This window comes from Dama dama, chromosome 24, assembly GCF_033118175.1.
Source record: "Dama dama isolate Ldn47 chromosome 24, ASM3311817v1, whole genome shotgun sequence".
Taxonomy (NCBI): domain Eukaryota; kingdom Metazoa; phylum Chordata; class Mammalia; order Artiodactyla; family Cervidae; genus Dama; species Dama dama.
In genome coordinates this window covers 62,127,846-62,147,303 of record NC_083704.1, presented here as the reverse complement: position 1 = coordinate 62,147,303, position 19,458 = coordinate 62,127,846, and the positions used below count along the sequence as shown (strand labels likewise).

At 57.3% G+C, this 19,458-nt stretch overlaps 1 protein-coding gene across 1 annotated transcript in view; it reads right to left on the bottom strand.

The window, feature by feature from the left end:
- WNT7A (Wnt family member 7A) overlaps positions 1-9,167 on the bottom strand; it is a 64,851-nt gene extending 55,684 nt beyond the window's left edge. The window contains exons 1-2 of the mRNA XM_061127602.1: positions 8,999-9,167; positions 3,598-3,824 (exon numbers count right to left, since the gene is read on the bottom strand). Coding sequence (XP_060983585.1) covers positions 3,598-3,824; positions 8,999-9,069 — 298 coding nt within the window. The 5' untranslated portion in view covers positions 9,070-9,167. The remainder of the gene's footprint in view (positions 1-3,597; positions 3,825-8,998) is intronic.
- Positions 9,168-19,458: the final 10,291 nt, after the last annotated feature.

Sequence of the window (19,458 nt, the reverse complement as noted above, 5' to 3'; positions counted from 1 at the left end):
GCAACAAGGAAGACCTCTGGGCGATCCCTGGTGCTGGAGAGGCCGCAGGTCAACGCTGCGGGCTGGGGGAGCAGCACGTGCGCAGTCACTGGGGAAAGCAGGTCTGTCCTCACCCGCTGCCACCAGCAATTCCGCAGCTCACTATAGACGTCAGAGACACACGGGGGCCCCGGGACATGCGCACAGGGAGGCCTGCAGGGGCCCTATTAGTAACAACCCAGACACCCCTCAGCCAGTGTGTGGGCGCACAGCTGGGGTCTGTTCACCACGGCTGACACGAATCAACCATGGCCACAAGAGGACTTCCCCGGCGGCTCAGCGGTTAAGAATCCTCCTTGCACTGCAGGGGACGCAGGTTCAAACCCTGGTGGGGGGATCTAAGATCCCACATGCCATGGAGCAGCCAAGCCTGCACACCACAGCTACTGAGCCCTAGCACTCTGCAGCCCGCCCACCACAAGCAGAAGGTCACGTACGGCAACGAGAGATCCCGATGCCACACACAAACCCCACGTGCCGCAACTAAGACCCGACGCAGCCAAATAAAAAATGTTTTTAAAAAAATAGCTACAAGGAACGACACATACGAGCTTTGTTAGTGGCGATGGGGAAAAAAAAAAAAGTAAATTCCAAAAGACCGCATACTATGTGATGCCTTTCCTCTGTAAAATTAAACACAACTCAAAACAATGTGCTTCCGGGGAATCTATCAGTAGGATAAATCAGTCATCAAGATTCAGGAGAGACAAAGTGTGACTTGGGAGGCGGAGACAGAAGTCGCCTGAGAAATGCTCACAAGGGGTATAAACTGAACGTGCCCTCCTCGTTATCTTGGTGGATTCGAGGGGGAGGTCATCGCTTTATTTAACCAGAGGAAAGGCCTGGAGTGGGGGCTGAATGCCTTCCTGGGTCCCCCGAGGCCACACTGTTGATAAACCTGATGAGGGGGTCACAGAATGCCTGGCGCGTAAGGCCCTTAATGGCTGGCCTGTGGTCTCACCTGAGGCTCCTGACCCCTGCCTCCTGAGGCCACAGACCCCCACTGCCCCTCCCCTGAGCAATCACATGCCCATGTCTCTTCCCCGTGGTTCCCTCCGCCTGGGATCCCATTCGCTGGCCAGTGAAATCCCTCCCACCCTTCAGGACCCAGAGCAAGGCCATCTCCACTGTCCAGGCTGCTCTTTCCACCTGGAGTCTCACCTCTGAGCACCCGGCACTCCTCGTATGCTTTTCCCTAAAGTGCAGACCATCCTGCTGCCTGGTTGCTTGCTAAGGGCTCAGCTGTGTCCCCCAAACGTCATACGCTCAGCCCGAACCCCCAGGACCTCAGAACGTGTCTGTATTTAGAGGCATGGCCTGTAAAGTGGGGGTTAAGTTACAATGAGGCCACTAGGCTGAGCCGTCTCCCAACCTGTGTCTCCCAACCGGTGTCCTTAGGAGAGATTAGGGCAGAGACATTGGGGCACCTGCAAAGACCGAGTGGGCACGCAGGAAGACAGTGACCATCTACACACCAAGCCCTGGGGCCTCGGAGGAAACAGCCTGCCTGGCCCCTGATCGCAGACCCCATCCCCAGGACGATGCGTGGAAGCTGCCCAGCCTGCGGCCCTCGCACGGCCGCCCGAGCCGCCCCGCTCCCTGGAAGATGGTCGGCGTGCAGCTCCCAGCCCCTTACAACATCAGCCCTGTTGCCCATGGTCCCTGTGATGGTTCGGGATGGACGGATGCTCCCGAGCCAGGCCCCAGATTCGATCAGAGTGAGCCCCAGGTCGCTCGCAGGCCTGTCCTCTAGAACTGCAATCCCAGGGGTTTTCTTGGAGCCACCCCCGAGGCCACCTCTCCTACTGGAGCCTCCTCTGCAGGAATGCTCCTTGCCCCAGGCCTCCGCTCCTGCTGGGAATATACTGGTAGTATAAAGGAGACGTGCAGACTGGTGGCATCCCCCGCCCCCCCGCCTCAGCCTGCAACAGACCCCTCAATTCCACAGCTCTAGGCAGCTGGGGAGCCGCTGGCCAGCAGGGCCACCTTCGTCCTGGGGTTCCCTACGCTGGAGCCCCACTATTGCACCATGCCGCACTAGCACAATGCCACCAACAGGCTAGCTATTCCAAGACTGCCAGTGAGACTGGGATCAGCCCAGCCCCAGGAGACCGTGCCACTCACTTTTGCTGACCTCGGGCAAGTCTCCCTGAGCCTCAGTTTCCCCATACGTAACGCCTCACTTGTTAACAAAGATCCAGCTAAAATGCCAGAGCCCAGGCCTGGGTCCCAGAAACAGGGGGTAGGGGCGTGGACAAGAGAAGCTGAGAAAAGCACGAGGGGCCATGAGCGAGGGCTCAGAAGATGGCGGGAGAGGAGACAAGGGTCAAGGGATGCGTGGTACCTTGGAGTCGCATGCTCGGGGAGTAGGGTGAGGCTGGGCGGGTGGGAGGATGAGAAGGTGGGGACAGATGAGGACCGGGGGCCGCGGGAGACCGATAAGCAGGTGGGATTTCCTCCTGAGGATGGGAGAGCCTCCCCAGGAGGTTAAGTGGGAGATGACAGGGTCCGGTTTCCATTTACAAGGGACAGTCCTGCCTGCAGGAGGTTTTCAGGGCGGCCGGGGGCAGGTAGGGGGCTGGGGGTGCCTGGGGAGCCCTGAGGTGCTCCCGAAGGTTGGGCTGAGGACACGGAGCAGTGGGCAGAGCTGGTTGGATCCTTCCGACATGAACTCTATTTGCTGCTGTCAGGGCCGCAGGAGATGGAGAACCTAGGGGTGTCCCTGGAGCAGTCAAGCGGGCTGGGGTGAACCAGTGTGGCCCAGGGACCCCAAGCTGACCTCACTTCCAGAGAAGCGCCCCACTTCTCGGCTCAGCAGTGGGCTTGCAGGGTTCCCGGCCCCCCAGGTCCAGATGCACACAGCGAGAAGACACACAATGGCCTTCCCCACCCAGCGCAGTCCTCCCAGCCACCATCACTCCAATGCCCTTTCCACCAGGCTTCCCTCACTATCGCCGTGGAGACCGGATGTGTGGCCCAGCACTGTACGCGTGTCTGTGTGTGTTTAACTGCACAAGGCACCATTCCCATAAGACAGGGGCTGGAGATCCGAATGCCCACAGAGGCCAGGCAGCTTGTATCAGGGCAGCAGGTGGACACGCGTAGGGACGGGCCCTGCGGCAGTGACTGGGCTGCCCAGGCTCCATCGACAGGGTGCTGTGTTCTCAGCTGCAGCCCGTCATTAGCTCAGCGGACACAGGTAGAAGCTATCAGTAGCTCTTCCGAGTTTTGCAAAAGCAGCCACAAGTTCACGTTTTTAGGTGAAACGGATAACTTTAAAATTTGGGCGTCAACTTGCAGACCAGTATCAGTGCTGAATCAGCCAGTTCGCTTGTGGGCCCCTGGTCTGCAGCTCTGCCACAAACAGATGGTGGCGTGGATTCAAACCAGAGAGCTGACCGCGCCCCCATCACCGGACCTGAATGCCGCACCTGTGGGATCTCATAGCTGGGGCATTCCACCCTGGGGCAGGGGAAGGGGGTCCCGGAGCAGTCCCGAGGCCTCCTGGTCTCCCCACGGCCTGTCAGACCCTGCTCGGGGCGCCCGGGTAGCACATACCCACTTTGAGCTCCTTGCCGAAGACAGTGCGCTCCCCCAGCGCTGAGCAGTTCCAGCGGCCATTGCGGAATTGAAACTGACACTCGTCCAGGCCCATTTGCGAGCCTTCTCCTATGACGATGATGGCGTCGGGCCGGCTCTGGCAGATCGCCCGCTGTCTGGGAGCCAGGCCTGGGATCTTGTTACAGATGATGCTTGCACCCAGAGCTACCACCGAGGAGAAGCCGCTGGAGCAGGGGACACAGAGAGATGGAGCGTTAGGCCGGCAAGGTGGAGGGGCGGGGCACAGCCTGCAGACCCTGCCTGGGTGTCCAGCCCTGCCTCCTCCCCACTGCTCCCATCACAGGTCTCTCAGCTTCTGACACTGCACGCCCAGCCCACGTTCATGCATTTATCATGCCCATCAGCACTTGTGTATATTCATTATTAGGCGTAATTTCCTTTTTAGACACAAAGAAAAATGACGCCGGTCACAAACATACTGCCACACAAACTCAGCCAGTTGCCTTTGCATCTTTGGGAAGATTCGATTGAGACGAAGTTTAGAATCATGAAAAATGGAACTGATAATCATTTAGGGATCATCTCTGTGTGATGGAGTGAAAAAGTTGGCTTAATGCTCAACATTCAGAAAACTAAGATCATGGCATCCAGTCCCATTTCTTCATGGCAAATACATGGGGAAACAGTGGCTGACTATTTTTCTGGGCTCCAAAATCATTGCAGATGGTGACTGCAGCCATGAAATTAAAAGATGCTTGCTCCTTGGAAGGAAAGTTATGACCAACATAGACAGCATATTAAAAAGCAGAGACATTACTTTGCCAACAAAGGTCGGTCTAGTCAAGGCTATGGTTTTTCCAGTGGTCATGTATGGATGTGACAGTCGGACTGTGAAGAAAGCTGAGCGCCGAAGAATTGATGCTTTTGAACTGTGGTGTTGGAGGAGACTCTTGAGAGTCCCTTGGACTGCAAGATCAGTCCTGGGTGTTCATTGGAAGGACTGATGCTGAAGCTGAAACTCCAATACTTTGGCCACCTGATGCGAAGAGCTGACTCATTTGAAAAGACCCTGATGCTGGGAAAGAATGAGGGCAGGAGGAAAAGGGGACGACAGAGGAGGAGAAGGCTGGATGGCATCACCGACTCAATGGACGTGGGTTTGGGTGGACTCCGGCAGTTGGTGATGGACAGGGAGGCCTGGCGTGCTGCGGTTCATGGGGTCGCAAAGAGTTAGACACGACTGAGCGACTGAACTGAACTGTGTGATGAAAGTGCAAAGGTAACCCCTCAGTTTCATGAAGCAGTTGCCTCTAATAGGGCAGCGGGTACACAGTTAAAGAAATAAAACATTTAAATGTGTTATATATGTATTGTGGATGTATGCATTTCATTATAAACACATCTTTTAAAAGCAACTCTAAAGAGAAAACAAATAAGAAACAAGAAAAAAAACAGAAAAGAATTTTTTTAATGGGAAAAAATAGGAAAAATAGAAAAAAATAAAAAGCAAGTGTTAATAAAAGTTGCGGTCTTTCCTTCCTACAGGCCCATGGAGTCTGTGGATCCCACTCCAGGCACGAGTGGCCTAGAGCATGCTCACGACCAGGGCAGGGAGGTTCCTGTCTTGCCCACTCACTCGCTGCACAGGTCCATACCAGACACCTGTCAGGGCACGAGGCTTGGACGGGCAAGGCCTTGTCCTCCAGGGGCCACCAAAGGCCACAACGCACGCACCAGATGAACAAAACAGGCCATTCAGTGATTCACTCTACTGAGAAAATAAGTGAAGACGCTGTGACAGCAAGTAGCGGAGGGGCGGCTTCAGCTGGAGTGGTCAAGGAGGGCCTCCCTGAGAAGGCGACAGTGCCGCGGAGCCCTGAAGGGTTGGGAGCCAGCCATGGGAAGGTCTGCGGCAGAGTATTCTGGGCCGGGGTGGAATAGAAGATGCAAAGTCCCAGGATGGGGACAAGCTTGGGATCGCCAAGGAACAGAAAGAAGTCACGGAATCCAGCTGGGAACCAGGGCTCAGGGAAGGGGAAAGCCTGGAGAGGGGGGACGGCTGGCAGTGGGAATGTTCTCCGTGCATCACGGGACACGGGAGGGCTGGAAACCGGTCACTGGCAGGGTCCGCCCACCTCCACCCCGGGGCGGGAGAGCACTGCGGGACTCCAGGACGAGGGCAGGGAGCGTGGGCAGGCAGAGGTGGAGGTGGCTTGGCCTTGGTGGCAGAGGTGCGGGGTGGCCCAGCGTTGCCGGAGGGCTCGGGCAAGGGCGCAGGGAAAGACGGGCAACCGTGAGCCACGGGCGTCTGGCCTGAGCGTGGGGCCGCTTCCTAGCGTCAAGGTAACCCCAGAGAGGCTCCGACGGCAGCCCTGAGCGTGGAGCCAGCCCTCTGCTTACACAAAGATGGCCCGCTTCTCTGGAGCTCCCGTTGTGTGTAATTCTTGAAAGGCCATCAAGCAGCCTCTGAAAGAGAAGATCTCACTCGGGTTGCAGTATCAAGCTCTGGTTGACACGGCCAAGGTCAGTGCCCCCGCAGAGCTAAGCGCCTCATCCTTCCTGCCCAGCCTTGGCTGTGGGAAGTCGTTCTGGGATTGGGATTCGCCAAGGGGAGGGGCCCCCGCCGCTCTCCAAGCGCATAACAGACCACCCCTGCCACACACCAGCCCTCCTCCTCCCACCTCGGGTCCTTGATCCTCGCTGGTCCCTCTCCTGGGAAGCTCTCGCCCCCTGAGCTTCACGTGCTTGGCCTCTTGCCATCACATGTGACCACGAGGGTCCCCTCCCTGACCATCCCACCTAAGGGAACCTGCCTCCCCACTCCATCCCTCCTAACTTTCCATCCCAATCGTGAGCCTCAGAAACGTCACTCAGGCTGCGTGCCTGCCACGCAGAGGCACCCCCAGCTATGCCTTGGACGCATCCGTGAGCTTTGCAGGACGCCTACAACATGCAAAGGCAGTGCGGCCGTGCCGCCACACACACCAGCTGACGAGGTCTTTCTGAACAGCCCTCCTGGACAGGGCCTGTCACGTTCATCTCACGTGTCCACTCTGCAGCTGAAAGCCGAGGCTCACAGACGGTGAGACCCAGAAACCGGCAAGTGTTCTCAGTCATTCGTCTCAGCCACTAAAACACAGAGCTAGAAGGTTTGCACTATTGGAGGAAGAGGCAGCATAAAAAGAGTAAGTCAAGAGGAGATGCTCTGGCCACAAGACGGGAGAAACCTCTGAACACCTAGCTGACCACCAGGAAACCCCCTCCACCGGCAGAGAGTGAAATTACATATTCGGGCAAAAAAAAAAAAAAAAAATCACAGGCACAAATAGTCTCAAAGCTAAGCGTTCAGGCCTAGAGTGCTACCAAAGCTTCCATCACCTAGACTGTGTGACCTTGGGCAAGTTACATCTCTCTGGGCTTCGGTTTCCCCATTGCTAAAATGAGGGTATTAACGAGACCTCATCTCAAAGGGTGGCTGAAAAATTAAACACGGGAAGTGCTCCAAAGGTGTCCGGCACGCGGTGAGTACTCAGTAAATGAGCCGCTGCAGTAGTTATTGGGTCTGATTGTTCCAAAAGGCTTGGGCCTGAGTCAGAGGAACTATCCAAATAAGAATACACAGGTGCCTTGCCATCCATCGAACAGGATCGCCTGTCGCGAGGGCCATGAAACTTCTCCCTTCATGCCCATTTTACAGACGTTGATAAGCCGAGGTGCCGAGAGCAGCAGGGCCTGGCCCCAAACCACCCTGCCACTCCCCGCCTGACCTGGCCCTCTGCCCCCACCCCAAAGGGCGGCCGCGGGACGGAAGGCGGGCGCCCTCCGTGGCTCCAGGGCTCCCTCCCTCTGTCCCTCCGGGCAGCTAGATCTCTGCGGGGACGCTGAGGTCTAGGCGCCGGCGGCGGGAGGTCGGGCGGGCGGGGCGGCCAGGGGAGGTTATTTTCTGTTGTTTTCCCTTTCTCTCTCCCCTCCCGGGTCCCTCCGCCCCGTTTCTAATTAAAAAAGGAGATAAAGCCGCACGCGGCCAGCGCCAATCAGCCCCACCGGCTTCCTGGATGCGCGCGGGGCGGCGGGGCGCGGGCCAAGATGAAGATTAAAGCAGGGGGAAAAAAAAAGAAAAGCAAAGCCACCCAGACGCGGGCGAATCAATAACACTTAAAACAGCCGCAGGCAGGCAGCGCGCGAGCCCCGCAGCCGCCTCCCGGCCCGCGGTCACGGCTGGCAGCCGCCTGGTCCGCTCCTTGCGCACCTGCTGGCCGCCTCGGCCGGTCAACTTGCGAGATCGCCGGAGCCGCCGGGGCGGGGAGGCGGGGGAAGCGAGTGACAAAACACAAAGGATCCATCACACTCACACTTACACACACACACACTCACACACCCCGCCGCAGACCCTGCAGTTCGCCCCCTCCCCAAGCGGAGCTGGGGGCGCCGCTCGTGCGAAACCTGCCTAGGTGGCCCCGGCGCGTCGGAACCCCCATCCATCCCTGGAGCCCCCGCCCCCACGCTTCACGCGCGCTATCTCCGAAGTACAAAGGGTGACTGGCCCTGCAAACGCAGCTCCAAGACGCGTCCCGGGCCGCCCCCTCCCACCTTCCAGCCCGAGCGCCGCCCCCGGCCCACCTCCTAGAAACGCCGGGGTGAGGCGGGGAGGGCCGCTCGGCGGACGCGCCGGCCGCCGCGGGTGCCCAGCGTTAGGGGGCGGGCTGTCCCGCCGCTCGCCGGCGCTGGCTCGCGAGCTTGCGTCCCTGGGCGTCTCGAGCCATCTCCAGCTCTACCCTTGTGTGCGTCTGCTCGGGTGGCTGGCGCTGTCCCCTCGGCCCGGGGGCCTGAGGGTCCCTGGAAACGCGTGGTGCCCAGGCTTCTGTGCTTTGGCCCAGCGAACGTCCCTCCCTCCGGGTACCTGTTCCTTGCTCGCAGACCCGCCCCGCCTGCCACCCGGGGCCTGCCCTGCACTAGGAGCGGCTGTGCCCGCCCCTCTCTGGACACTTTCTCTCGGGCTCTGGGGGCTGAGCTCCCTGGGAGCGGCTGTGGTCCTGGCTGGCGGTTCCATGCCCCGGTCTGAGCGTCCCTGGGAGGCGCTGACCCTTTGCAGCGGGGGACCCTCTTCAGAGTCCCCCGCGCTGGAGCGTCCCTGCCGGTTGTCCTTGGCTTGAGGTGGGGGGCTTCCTCCCTCGGGCATTCCCAGGACGGCCGGTCCCCCTGCCCGTGTCTCTGGAGCTGTGCGCCCCCCTGGGGCTCGCGCCTGCGGGGGCCCTTTGTGCGCCCACCGCTCCCGCACCTCACCCCCTCGGCCTCTCTGCGGAGCCAAGGAAGTTGGCGGCCGGCGGCGGCTCAACCCCTCCCCGAGACACGCCAACTTTGCCGGGACGCGCGCGCAGGGGGTGCGAGCGGCCCTTACCCGATCCGGAGGTAGACCATGCCCAGGCTGAGAAAGAGGTGGCCCAGGCAGCGCCGCGCTTTCCGGTTCATAGTCCCCGCTGGCCGCCGGGGCCGCGGGCCGGGCCGGGCTGATCCCGCGGGCCGGCCCTGGCGGGGCAATCCACATAGCCCGCCCTGGAGGAGCGGGCCGAGGCTTCCCGAGGCCGTCTGTCGTGCGCCCGTCCGCGCGCTCGGCGCCGGAGCCTCGCCGGGAGCGCGGGAGCCACCGAGCCCCGGGGAGGAGGGAGGAGCGAGCGCGGCGCGGGGCGACGCCGGGCTGCGCGCGAGCGGCCGGGGCGAGTGTGCGAGGCGCGGGGCGTGCGGGGGCGCTGCAGCCGCCCGCCCCCGCCCCTCCCACCGTCCCCCGCCCCCTCCCCGCCCGCCTCCCCGGAGCGCCCGCCCCGCGCCCCCGCGCCCCCGCGCCCGCGGGACAGGGCCGCCTGCTCCGAGCGCGCTCACGCTTGCCCCACGCGCTCCCGCGGCGCCCCCTCCCGGCTCCCGGGCGCCCAGCCGTGTGGGGGGCAACGGGAGTCCGCACGAGTCGCCCCTCCGGCGCCAACTAGCCAACTGCGGGGCGAACGGACGCTCAGGGACGGCTCTCGGGTTTGGGGGGGAAATCGGGGCTCGGCCAAGAACCCTCGCTCGCTCCCGGGCCCGCATCCCCGTCCCGCTGAGTGCTCGGAGCTGGGGGGGTCGTGGGGAGCTCACCCCAACCCCCCCTCCACAGCTTCGGGGGAGGGCGCCCCCTTTCGCAGGGCTAGTGGCGGAGGAGGATGACTTGGCTCAGCGTATTCATCCTCACCCCAGTCTATTCGAGGCGGGGAGGCAGGTGGGTACCCAGGTGAGACAGCCTCCTCTCGGATCCCGCTCCTGGAGGACAGTCGGAGTCGGGCGGAGGCCTGGACGCCCCGCTCGCAACCCAGACGCGGGGCGCTCGAGCCGCCCGAGGGCTCCGGGCGCAGCCGGCGGCTCAGCGCGCGCTCGCGGCGACACCTGCCGGGCAGTGCAGATAGGCCTGGCTCGCTCGCGGGGACAGCGTCCGAGCTTACTAGAGGGGCTGACCCCTTCCCGTGATACAGTCAGCTAGGGACTCTGGGCCTCAGACTGCAACGGAAGAGACCGAAGCTCAGGGCAGCTAAGGTGTTTTCCCAAAGACACCAGCTGGAGGAGTGGCCGAGCCAGATTGCAAACAAGGCGTGCGTGACTCTAGTGAACAGCTCCCGGCTCCCCAGGGCTATTACTTCTGAATGGCTTTTCCAAATCACACAAGGTCAATGAAAACCCCTATTCTAGCGTCCATTCCCGTGGCACAGATGTCTGTGCCACGCCCCAGGCTGGGCGCCGCGGATATTTTAAGGAATAAGTACAGCATCCTTCTCTCCGAGATGGTGGGGGAGGCAGACACGAAGTAAACAAGTGCATAATTGGAGACGTCAGAGGGGCAGGTGCAGATGATAAGACAGAGGGATGGGGAGAGACAGCCCTAGGGCTGGAGGGTTGATTTTAGACGTGAGACCTGAAGGGCAGGGAGAAGAGGGTCCAGCAGGGCAGGAAGCAGGAAGGCAGGACAGAGGCTCTCCAGTGGGTAGGAGCCCCAGGAGGAGATGAGGGCTGTGTCCCAGAGAGGAGGAAGGTCAGCGAGGCAGGAGGGGGGGAGATGGCGTGTGGACCCCATCGAGCTCCGTTGGCAGATGAGCAGCCATCCTCCTCCTGTGTTTCTCCCAGCCCTGAGCATCCTGCCTCCAGGAGGTCACTCAAATGTGCTCTTTCTTCTCTACACGCACCGTCATTCTTAGACCAAAGACACACTCAGGTCACAAATGTTAGGGGACATTCAGAACCAGGGACTGGTTCACAACCAGGACGTTGGGGCAGGTGGATCAAATAAATAATTCAGTGCCTGCCCTCCAGAGGCAAGTAGTCTGAGGACCAGTTTAATCATCACATAGGTAGCACGTACTGCATGCCAGGTGCTGACATCAAGAACGTCAGCATATTAACTCATTTAGTCCTCTTACGATACTATGAGATTGGTGTTCTTCTTGCTAATATTAATGGAGTGTTGGAGGGGATGGGGTGGGGAGGGCTGCAGAGATGAGGCCCAAGATGGGATCTGGGGATAAATTCAGGGTACAAGCTCCGGGAGATGGTGAGGGACAGGGAAGCCTGGTCTGCTGCAGTCCGTGGGGTTTCAGAGTCAGAACAGCTCAGCGACTGAACAACAAGGAAAGTGAATTAAGTATGGGCCTTCTCTGAAAGAGAAGCAGGGGTGTGACAGCCTCCGATTTGTGCTTCAGAAGGCAGGTGGCGGCTGTTATGGGACCAGTAGAGGGAGGCAGGACATGAGGTGGGAGGTTACTGGGGGGAGAGAGGGCTCAGGTTGGACAAGGCTCAAGGGGACCAGTGGATGCAGACAGTCTGAAGGCAGGGGAGACGGGGTGAAGAGGCCCCAGGACGGGCTTCTGCCCTGGGAGGCAGGGTGGTTGATGAGGACAACCCAGAGCCTGGCAGGAGAAGCTGGTCTGAGGCCCGTGAACTTGGTCTTGGAGGTACCGAGTTTGATGTGCCTGTAGGCCACTGATCAGACAAGTGAACGTGTGTGCCAGGAGAGAGGGTGTGGGCTTCCAAGGGTGACTGAGGTCTCCGCAGCCAGCAGTCGGTTAAGCCAAGGCAGGGATGGGACGCTGCCTTGGGAGGCAGAGAGGCTGAAAGTGTGAAAGTGAAAGTGTTAGTACGACTCTTTGCCATCTGGTGGACTGTATCCTTCACAGGCTCCTCTGTCCATGGGATTCTCCAGGCAAGAACACTAGAGTGGGTTGCCATTCCCTGCTCCAGGGTCCCGACCCAGGGATTGAACTCGGGTCTCCTGCGTTGTAGGCAGATTCTTTACCGTCTGAGCCACAGAGGAAGCCCCCAAAGAGAGGCTGAGTATGATGGAAAGGACGAGCTAGGGGCGGGAGCAGCAGGAGCGACTTGGAAGTCACTGAGAGAGCCGGGAAGGAGCAAGAAGCTTGCAGGGTCAGACCCTGTAAGGGAGGTGAGGGCATTTGGCATTTAGAGACCCTCTCTTGAGCCACCTCCGGCAGGCCTGGAGCAGGGCTGGGGGCTTTGGCGCCCCCTGCTGGAGTCACAGAGAGGCTGCTTGGTTCCCAAGGCTTGCAGTAATCGGTCCTAACACACCTGGTGGGGTGGTTGCCAGATCAACTCTTAAGTGTGGGCTCTTAGAGGGTGTCAAAGCCTGGCTCCACATTTGTCTCTGTGACCTTGGGGCAGGTCTTCACATCTCTCCTTGGTATGTCTGTAAACCAGGGGTGGTTATAGGTTCTACCTCCAAGCCTCGTGAGGCTTGAGACGCTCACATAAAGTGCTCAGAAGGCCTGGAGCACCATAAGGGCCGTGGACGCGTTTGGGATGTTAAATCAATGGGGCTGGCCACAGATGCCACTCAGTGACACCGCTAAGCAGGAAAGGACATTGTGTGTAAGACGGTCTCTCTCTTCATTTGTGCTTACGAGAAAAATGTCAGCAACGCAAACCAGAGGCGAAGCTTTCATCACTAAAATATTTGAAGGGCGTGGAGATTCCCAAGAGCCAGGCTTCCAGTGACCTGCTGCCTGGGGCAGCCTGTGGGGGAAGTTGGGCCCTTTCCAGCACAAGGAGCGCAGAGCCGTGGGGCGTGGGGCAGGGCGCTCGTGTGGGAGCCAGGAGAGTGACGTTCTCCTTGGTCACTACTTTGCTTGGCTCGGAGGAAGTCACTGCCTGTCACCTCCTCTGTAAACTGGGGTGAGGATGATAATGCCCCCTCACGAAATATATGCAGTCACGTATGTGAGCATTTAGCAGAGCGTCTGGTAGGTATCATGCACTCAGCATGTGATCACTATTTGATGCTAATGAAGATGATTTCAGTGATAATATTGTATATTGGGATCCAGCCCTTTAGGATCTTCAGGAATCTTAAAGGTCATCTAGATCAGTGTTTTTCAAACTTCCAGGTGCAACAGAATGACTTGGTTACCAAAAAAAAAAAAAAAAAAAAAAAACAGTGCCCAGGTCCTCTCCTGGATTTCCTGGTGGAGGTGGGCATCGCTTCTCTGATTATAACCAGCTCCCAAGGTACCAGCCAAGTCTGGCTTCATTGGAGCCCAGGCCTCACGCAGAGCCCATCCCCCTTTGGACCTGTCCTGGCTGAGTGGTGGCCACTGTGCCCAGAGCTCTCATCAGGAGGCAGCTCACTTCGATTCAGGTGTGGGAAGAGCAGGTCTCCACTGTCTTGGGCCTTGATGCCTCCAGCTCAGACAGGGCTGCCCTATGTCTGCATCTCCCCCAAAGGAACTTCTGAAGACCCTTAGTTTTCCAGAGACAAGCTCAAGGGTCCAAGTGTGAGGATTTTAAAATTGTCTTATTTCAGTGCAATGTGACTAGAACATCCACGGATCTTGGATGATTGGGGATGACAGCTTTCTGAGTGAAGGCCACCCTCCGCTGACTGCGCTGCTTGAGTTTACCTCTGTGTTGACTGCCACTGACTATATTTAATCTGTAACTTGCTGACTTTAGAAGAGCCTATACTTAGTTTTATGATAGTATATACTAAACAATGTAATACAGGCAGACCTCTGAGTTATCGTGGGTTTGGTTCCAGACCACCAATGATCCAGACAGTAATGCAAATATCTCAATAAAGCAAGTCACAAGAATTTTTTGGTTTCCCAGTGCATATAAAGCTATGTTTATACTGTACTGTACGGTAGTCTGTTACATGTGCAATAGCTTTATGTCCAAAAAAAGTACACACTTTAAAAATACTCTGTTGCTAAAAATGCTCACCATCATCCGACCCTTCAGTGAGCTGTGGCCTTTTTCCAACAGTAACCTAATGCCCACCCATCAGAGATCACCTTAACAAATATAATAATGTTGAAAAAGTTGAAATATTTTGAGAATTACCAGAATATGGCACAGAGACCCAAAGCAAGCAAATGCCATTGGAAAATAGGCGTTGATAGATTTACTGAACACAGGGTTGCCACAAACCTTCAATTTGTAAAAAATTCAAATTAAAAAAAAAATCTTTGAGCCACACTACAGCGAGGTATGCCTGTAACAAAAATTGGTCAAACGGACATTTGGTGCAGAGGAGGAGCACATACACAGCCTTCTCAAGCTCAGGAAACACTCTCCACGTTTGCTTCCGAGGACTCTCATGGTTTGTGAGCCCATAGGTGGATCCTCACATGGGATTTTCCACTGACCTTGGGGTTAAAGTCATTACAAGGCCATGGTACACTAACTATAGCGTGTGGGAGGCGATGGGGAGCTTGGAGCTTGGTGGTACCGGAATCCTCTTTGGACTCCATCCTTCCCGTCTGTACGCTGGGCAGTTTGGGCAAGTCTAGTGCATCTTCCAGAGGCACGTGTGAGACCCGACGCCTGGTTTGACTTGAGGAGTCTCCAGCCAGTGGTTTTATCGGCGAGGCTTCACATCCAGGCCAGAGCACCAGGAGCAGGAGGAGGTGGTGGCAACAGATGAAGAGGCCAAGTCCCCCTTCCGAGCATTTCTGCCCCCGTGACCTTGAACGGGCGACTCGTCCCCAAGGCTGTTCTCTCCTCTTCCTGCCATAGGTGCTCATCCTTCTGCCATAAGGTCCCTGAGAAGCCCCTTCTGGAAAGCACCTGGAGCTATTCTTACACACCTCTGAGTGCTCCAGCCACGCAGACCTCATGGACTGCTGGCAGCTCACGTGGGCTTCTGGTCACCTTGGGAGGAAGGTGCTTATCACAATTCCGCCCCCAAGGTCTTCCTCAGGATAATCTGTCCCTGGTGATTCATCTCGTGGGCTGGGTCCTTCCTCTCGGGCCTGAAATATCTCCCTCCCTCCACCATTCCTGGGTCAGGCCTGTGACCCCCCCGCCATGTGACTTCCTCCGGGGCCTGGCCGTGGGCCCCTGCCCGCCGGCCAGTCCTCCAGTCCCTGGCTGCGGACCCATTTTGGGCCTGACATATCAGGCAGGGCTCAGTCGGGGCGGAGGAAACCCACAGCGTGTTGTGCTGGGGAAAAAGTGCATTCCTATGTCCGGCCCCCACCCTGGTCCAGCCGCGCCTCTGCCTTCAACGGGCTGGGCTTCCGCCGCACATCCTGGCCCAGCCCGGCCCTTTATCAACCGGCTGCCACGTGGTGCCCTACCCCTCGGACACACATCTCCAGGGAGGCTTCCGGCCTGGCTGGGACAGAGGGCCTGGCCACTGTGGAAGCTTCCCCCCAAGTTTGTGGAAGTGATCTTTTTCTGGAGCCAAGGACAGCTCTTTGGAGAAGGTCAGGAGATGGGCACACACCTCCCAGCTCCACTGAGAACTTGCTCTGTGACTTTGGACAAAAGAGTCTACCTCTCCAGATCTTAACTTCCCCAATTTTAAATAGAAAATACCATCTCCAGTTGCTGTGAGACTAAAGAAGGTAATACAAGTACACGGATGCCCAGGTTCTACCTCCAACCAGTAAGTCAGCATTTCTGAGGGGTAGGTCCCAGGCACTGAGCACAGTGAAGGGTGGGAAAAATGGTGACTAGCCAAAGCTTTAAAGCAGACCAACATGGGTTTGAATTTTGGCTCTGTTATATGATGACAGCACCTTGAATAGATCATTAGCCTCTCAGAGCCTCCGTTGACTTGTCCATCAGATGGGAAAATAGTACTCACTTCCCAGTGCTGGTAGGGGAATTAAAGGGAGTGATTGCTACCAGCTGCTTGGCACTTAGGGAGCACTCAAGTGATCCTGTGAGGATGGACCCTTATCTAGTCACCACTAAAAATCCAACAAGTCTGTGCCTGACCCACAGCTGACACTTCAAACATCTGTGAGTGAATGATGAGGCTGTTGTGACTATAGATTAAAAAGTGATGAAGAAACACAAGTTACCATTGAAGATGAAGCTTCCGTCTTTTGACTTAAAAAACTGCATTTCCCAGCATCATCCGCAGAACTCTGTTCTGGCCAGGGAGACTCAGGAGCAAGTCTTCGGGCTCCTAGTTCCTTGGGTTCCCTCTTCTTTGCTGACCTCTGGCCACCATCTTGAGAAGGACGGCAGACTGGAAACAAGAAGGATCGGGGGATATGTTCAAGCTGCCATTGCAGCTCAGGCTGCCCAACTCTGGGCTTTATTATTTTCCCCCAAGTGAAAGAAACTTGTCATTGTTTAGACCCCTGGTTGGGAATTTTTGTTTCTACAATAGCAAAGGAAATGCTTTGAACTTCCTCATTGTCCTACTTTCTGTCCACAGCTCTCAGCCTCCAGGTAAACCTAGGACAAGACTAGCAGCCTGTGTCACTCATTCCCTCCTCAGACCTCTGGGCCTGGGTTAGAGGCACCACAGGGCATCTGCCCAGCCCTGAAACTGAGCCCTGGGGCAGAATTAGCTGTGTGTCTTGACAGCCCCCTCCGACCTCCCCAGAAGGTTCAAGGAGAGTGACTCTCCCCTTCCCCAGATGCCAACCTCGTACCAAAAGCTCCTGTTTCCTGGGTAGTCTTTGGAGTCAGGAAAATCTAACTCAGAATCTTGACGACTCCACTGATCTGCCATAGGCAACGTGTCTTTGAACAAAGCTTGAGATTCACATTCATCAGTTGAGGCTATGCCCATCAAGAGATAAAACTAAATATGGAACTCAGAGGGAGAAAAGTCAAGGTAATAGGGCTAGAGGTGAGTAATGCTCCCAAATAAACCCAGAACTAGCACTAAATATCCAAGGGAAGGGAGGTGGCAGAGTAAATGTAATATTGAAGACCTTGGCATTATGAGAACAATAGCCCAACAGCAGAATGTTGGGTGTGGGCATGAAGACAGTGTGAGGAACTTACCTTCCTTCCTCCATAATAGGGCAAAGGGCTTCCCTGGTGGCTCAGAGGGTAAAGCATCTGCCTGCAATGCAGGAGAACTGACTTCAATCCCTGGGTTGGAAAGATCCCCTGGAGAAGTAAATGGCAACCCACTCCAGTACTTTTGCCTGGAAAATGCCATGGACGGAGGAGCCTGGTAGAGTACAGTCAATGGGATCGCAAAGAGCTGTACACTACTGAGCAACTTCACTTTCATAGTAGGGAAAAATTGAGCCAAGAGCAAAACGTGTAACTTAAAGAGAAACAATGACCCCCAACTTCTCAATGCTCTTCATAATCTTGGGAGGGGGGGAGTCTTGTAGGAAATATTTGTCATGGTAGCAAACAATAAATCAAATTAGAAACTGCTTTTATTTCATTTAAATTCTTTTTATTTTGTTAAATTCAAGTATAATAAGCTTCATATATTTATTTTAAAATTTAGCAAATAGTGTGATCCCCCTTCACAGAATTCTTTGATTCCTTTTGCCCTCCCTCCCTTCCATTCAATCTCCCTCCAGTCTTTTCTCCTTCTTGCCTCCTGCCATATATAGGCCTACAAAGATAACTGTGATGATGTTGCTAATATTAATCTTGGACATTTGGGGTACTAGAATTTGCTATGATTATCCCTAGCCCCACCCCCCAATTTTTGCAGCATTTTGCTATCTAGCTTTAATTCTTTAGAAAGGCATTTAGCAATTTTATGAAGAAGATAAAATCATTTCCCCCCAAACTAACAGCACTTAGTTGGTAGGGTTTGTGAGCATTGACTAAGATGATCAGGAAAGCACCTGGCATAGTGTGGCCCCCAGATCCCTGCCCTGTCATAGCGTGTCCTGTCCCTGCTCCTCCTACGTGGAAGCCCCATTCTTCTCCCTTTGGCAAACTTCTATTCATCCTCCAAAACCGACTCCAATGTGAAGAATTTCCTGACACGAATGTCCCATTAATCAGATCCTCTAGTCTGGACACAGTCCAGGTAGTGACAGCTCAGCGTCCGGGGTGACTGTTCAGAGGTCTTGGGTACTGAGGCCACCTGGGGCAGCCCAGCTCCTGTTTTACTGACTTCTACTGTGTTGTTGTTGTTGTTTTTTTTTTTTTTTTCCAGGCCTCCCTTAATTCCCCAACCTTTCAGTATATCCTTTCAAACAATTGTTTTCATTTAAATTCCTAAATCCAGTTTCTGCAGCTTGCAATTCAAGTACCCACCTGTTGCCCTGCCTCCCCAGCTTTGAGTTCCAGGCTAGGAAAGGTTTGTGGATCAATCTCAGTGGAGGCCACGGACTATCCTTCCCTCAACCCAACCTTCTGAAGGACGTGCAATGGGACACCTGTGCAACCTCATTCTTCCAGGTCCCGGGCAGGGGCGCCCACACAGAGTTCTTGCTTGTAAAGGAACTGGTCCTTTACTGAGAGGAAACTGGGCGGCTTGCTGGAAGACACACAGCTCTGGACGGACAGGCAGCGGGCCGGGTCTCCGTGCACGTCTCCGCACTCAGGGCCCGGGCTCTGGCTGTCCTGTCCCTGGCTCTCCCCCGCGTCCACCCTCGGTCTTGCTCACAGAGCGACACGCGCTCCCCGGCTCCTCAGCCCCGCCGCGAGCCCTGGGACTACGGGGTTATCAGCAGCTCCAGTCCGCAGAGGCAGAGACCGAGACTCGGCGGGGAGGGGTCAGTCCCAAGGTCCCCCGGTTGCGATGTGGGGGCCTGGACGCGAGCCGAGGCCGCGACGGTCCGAAACCTAGGGGCTGCCCCTCAGCCCGCGTGGCCTGTGCGACGCGGGAACCCCGGGAGGACCCCTGCGGGGTGGTGTACGAGCGGCCCCCTCAGAGCGGCCCCGCCGCTGACGGGTGGGCAGGGGCAGGGGACTCCTCGGGTGACCGGAGAAGGCGACGAGGTTGCGGGTGGAGACGGCTGTGCGGGACACAAGCCGAAGGGGGGCCGAATAGGGCCAAGCCGGACCCGGCAAGGACCGTAGCGCCCAGCCAAGGAAGCGCGCGAACCCGGATTGTTCCACGTGTCGATAGCGGCAGAGCAGGTGGGCCGAGCGGAGCCGAGCGGAGCCGAGCGGAGCCGAGCGGAGCCGAGCGGGGCTGAGGAGAGACGAGAGGAGCAGAGCAGGCGGACAGAGACCATCGGGTAGAGCCGAGCGGGGCCGAGCGGGGCCGAGCGGGGCTGAGGAGAGCCGAGAGGAGCGGAGCAGGCGGACAGAGCCTGTCGGGTAGAGCCGAGCGCGGCCGAGCGGAGCCGAGCGGGGCTGAGGAGAGACGAGAGGAGCAGAGCAGGCGGACAGAGACCATCGGGTAGAGCCGAGCGGGGCCGAGCGGGGCCGAGCGGGGCTGAGGAGAGTCGAGCGGAGCCGAGCAGGTGGACAGAGCCCGTCGGGTAGAGCCGAGCGGGGCCGAGCGGGGCCGAGCGGGGCCGAGCGGGGCCGAGCGGGGCTGAGGAGAGCCGAGCGGAGCCGAGCAGGTGGACAAAGCCCGTCGGGTAGAGCCGAGCGGAGCCGAGCGGGGCCGAGCGGGGCTGAGGAGAGCCGAGCGGAGCCGAGCAGGCGGACAGA